Below are 3,944 nucleotides of genomic sequence, written 5' to 3'. Positions count from 1 at the left end.
TATTTTAGATGATTTATCAACAGAAATGTTGTTATAAATGCAAGCTTTATCAATGCCACTCATAGAAGATGAAATTATTCAAGTTCCAGCTTCTAGAATAGAGTATCCTCGTGCCGTGACTAGTTTAAGCTAGCAAGTTACTTCTCACATGAATTTACTCACTATGCTATAATATCAGTGTTCACACTAACAAATTACCAAGTAAAATTGAAAAAGCACTGGCTATCCCATTAATTAGCTAGTAACAGTAGATTGGTTCCATAAATATTGCTCCTACGGTCATACCCTCGTAAGCCTACAACCCTACAAGTTGAACCAAAAAGAAAAAGTCTACAACCCTACAAAATTAACAAGCTGCAAGCATGCAGTGAACAAATTGGTCATACCCTAATAAGCCGGACAAGCATAAGATGTTACAGATTATGTGAATTTCTCTACTTCACTATACACAACCAAGATATAACATAACCTTGTAATACATCCAAGCTTCTTCTCATCCTCAACTGTGCTGTTTTTGTGATATTCACAAATCTGGGTGTCTCAGTTTGAGCATTATGACAACGAACATAAGGAACCTCAGTTCCTCCAGCTTGAGTTTACCAAATTGATTGCCTAATCCCAAGACCGTTACATGTTAAAATAAGGCCTTTGTAACGGTTAAGGTACTCCTGCAGCCAGTGAATTAAAACTTAAGATCTGAACCATTCAGAAGTATAAAAGTAGACATACCTAATTCAAAGTATGATGGAAGTTCTTACAATTATGTCATAGTCATACACATGCAACATCCCCTTCTTATCATACTCACTCCTTTTGACTGGATCGATGAGAACTGGTAAATGAAAGCCAAAACACCCAATGGTTAATTTCAAATTCATTTTCACATGCTTACCAATACCCTTTGTAGTCTGTTTTTTAATCAAATGTTAGCAGTTCAACTATAGCTTCAAGTCTCCAACTATCATTGATCGTATAAACTCAGTTCACCTATTCATTCCATTAGACAAAGCATGATCATAGTTTGCTAGCTACTATCTCGACCATGCATGAATTCAACTCTTCTCTTTAGGCCTCCAAAACCTTCATGTAAACACATAGCTACTAAGTCATGAAGAAATAGCAATGCACAACACCAATAGTGTGGCAACTTTAAACACCAATTATCATACCAAATAAGAACATACTTCCATAAGTAACTGTTATAAATGAGATGACATTGTACCAGCAAATTTTCATAAGAGAAAGATGTTGTGCATCCTTGTTGAAATGCACAAAAATAAAGAAAAAGGATTACCTAAAACAGAAGACGAAGCATGAAATAAGATTTGCAGCCAAGCCCAATAATAACTGCCTAATTTAAAATCCTTGCTCATGAATATGCAATGTGCATACTAGACATAATTATCTTTCAAACCAATCCATATGAAGGATAGGGCATGAAATTGTAAACTGAAAAGCAAAGATCAATCAAGAGCATATTAAAATTAACTAGATGTAACAACTTATAATTTACAATTATCTTATAGCGACCCAAACTCCTCTTTGCTCTAATGCTAATGTTGCTTATCATCCTCATCTGTTTCTCTTTTAGGATAAATTCTTTTTTTAATTTACTTGAACTAGCAATATGATAACATATCAACAAATGAGAGGCAGATGTGGACAAAATCTTTCAAGCGAAAAATAATATGCAAACTGTGGAAGATAAATAGCATAAATTAAATGGTTCCCCTACTCAAAAGATTCAACGAAAAATATAATATTGAAATTATAAAACTAATATAGAAATCCCATATAGAAGAATGAAGTACTACAAAAAAAATAAAAGCCCAAAGAAAAAATTTACTCAAAAATGAAGTAAACACAAGCCGAAAGGAACCGAGAGGGAAAGATAGTTACCCTGGTAAGCCTCATTTATCTCTTGAAATCTTGAAGTGGCGCTATCCCCATCGTCCTTTTGCTTATCAGGATGCCATTTCTGCATAAACAACCTCATACTAATCAATTAAAAAAAAAAGGAAAATTATGAATACATATATCAATTCAACTTTTGAAGACAAGAAAAAAAAAAAGGAAAAACATAACCAGTGCAAGACGGATATAATTGGAGCGAATAGCATCCTCCGTAGCATCGTAATCAACTTCCAATATCTTATAATAATCCTGCATTTACACAAGCAATTCGATAAATCTACAAATTTCGAGATTTTCTCCTTTTGTTTTCCTTTAAATTTTAAGCGAACGTTTGAATTGAGTTTGCCTTGGGCTTGGAAACAAGAGAAAAAAACTCGAAATTGAGGCTAGAATCTTGCTCCGGCTGTTGTGGTTCTTCAGGAAGATCGTCCCAGTCGACCCTCATCGTCGCCGTAAGGCCGAGGTATGAAAAAATAAACGGCCGTCGGCTGCGGCGGTGTATAGGATTGAGATACTACTACAATTTGTCTACGGAGGAACGGAAGGGTCGTGGATTCTCGGCCTGCTTGCGTAAAGCGTAAAATGACAACATACAACCGTCCTGATTTTTTTGGCCTCCTTTTTTTCCAGTGTTTTTAAAAACGGGACAAAGCAGGAAGTTTCTAGATATTAAATAAAATCACAAGAATAATATAATATTTTTACATTGTACTTACCTAAATTTCGTAATTGGATATATTTTGATTTTTGAATTTGAATTTTGTTAAAATTTATTGATATAATTAATACTTTTGGACTATAATTGGATTGGTCAATCAATCCGATTGAATTAAGTTTATCAATATACTGGTTTAAATAAAAAAAATTAAACAGAGTGAATCAAGAACTGCTTCAAACTAGTAAAATCTAAAAACGGGGACAAAAACTAATGATTGAGCATGTTGAACTGATTTAATATTTTTTAAATTTTTTATGAATTTTTAATTATTTAATTGTACTATGTCATTAATTGAAAATTTATATTTTTTTTAATTCTCAAGGGATGATGTGACATAATCTTAGAGTAATACGTCATTAATTTTTTATTTTTTTATCAAGGAATCTATCAAAGCGAGCTCAGTAACTAATCATTCGCATTCTGTTGGCCCATTAAGAGAGTAGATACTGGCCACAAGTTTCAAAATTGTTTCATACCCAAAGGTGAGGATCAAACCCTTGACTACTGGTTAAGATAGAAGAGACTCTTGCCATTTCACCTAACTCCTATGGTTTAAACTTTTATATTTGTCAAGTTTAGGACCAAAATCAATTTAGTTGCTAAGTTTAGGTACCAAAATGAATCAAAGAAAAAATATAGTTACCAAAGCGTAAGGGTGAGCAAAACTCGATTTGATTCAAAAAAAATAAATTTCAAGTCAGCTCGAATAAGTATTTGAGTTTCGAGTTCGAGTCGAATTGAATTTTACAATTCGAATGACTCAAATAATTTAAATAACAGATTGACGTAACTATCCTTTTAGTCTTTGTCAGTTTTGAAAATAAGAAAATTGATCTCTTTCTCAACAAAATTGCAAAAAAATCAAAATAATTTTTAAAAATCAAAATAATTTTTAAATTCAAAATATTTATAAAATTTCAAATTTTATAGTTTTTAAAAAATTTAAAATTATAAAAAATTCTAAAAATATAAAAAATTTTAAAAATTTTAAAAATTCTAAAATAATAATTTTATAGACTTAAATAATTTAATTAATGATTCAAGTTTATCGTATTAAAGTACATTATTTTTTATTATTTTCTTTGAATTTTTTAAATATATATGGTTTCAATTTAGGTGATCTAATATGGAATTAGTTATACAATAACAAAATTTTAATTTGACATGTTTAAATTTTTTAATTGAACTCGAACACTTTCACTCGATTCGACTCAACTCGACTAGAATTTCATTTCACTCGACTTGATTCGAAAAAAATCAAATCGAGTTAGGATAATAAAATAAGAATCATCAATTCGATTAACTCGAAATA

General features: G+C 31.0%; 1 protein-coding gene across 1 annotated transcript; it reads right to left on the bottom strand.

Moving 5' to 3' along the window:
• Positions 1-207: 207 nt before the first annotated feature.
• Positions 208-2,572, bottom strand: LOC108467940 (uncharacterized). Its single transcript, XM_017768770.2, has 5 exons — positions 2,261-2,572; positions 2,086-2,163; positions 1,900-1,978; positions 759-832; positions 208-668 (listed from the first exon to the last, which is right to left on the bottom strand). Exons 1-5 carry the CDS (start codon positions 2,357-2,359, stop codon positions 597-599), a joined length of 402 nt encoding a protein of 133 aa, XP_017624259.1. The 5' UTR covers positions 2,360-2,572; the 3' UTR covers positions 208-596.
• Between the last annotated feature and the right edge of the window lie 1,372 nt (positions 2,573-3,944).

The sequence above is a fragment of the Gossypium arboreum genome, chromosome 3 (genome assembly GCF_025698485.1).
Source record: "Gossypium arboreum isolate Shixiya-1 chromosome 3, ASM2569848v2, whole genome shotgun sequence".
Lineage (NCBI taxonomy): Eukaryota > Viridiplantae > Streptophyta > Magnoliopsida > Malvales > Malvaceae > Gossypium > Gossypium arboreum.
This window is presented reverse-complemented; position numbering and strand designations above follow the sequence as displayed.

Excerpts from the sequence above, each read along its gene's own strand:
- LOC108467940 (XM_017768770.2), bottom strand. The coding sequence starts at position 2,359 with ATGAGGGTCGACTGGGACGATCTTCCTGAAGAACCACAACAGCCGGAG. Across the intron at positions 2,164-2,260 it reads CTCTTGTTTCCAAGCCCAAG|GATTATTATAAGATATTGGA; the intron begins GCAAACTCAATT and ends GTGTAAATGCAG. Across the intron at positions 833-1,899 it reads GATAAATGAGGCTTACCAGG|TTCTCATCGATCCAGTCAAA; the intron begins GTAACTATCTTT and ends TTCATTTACCAG.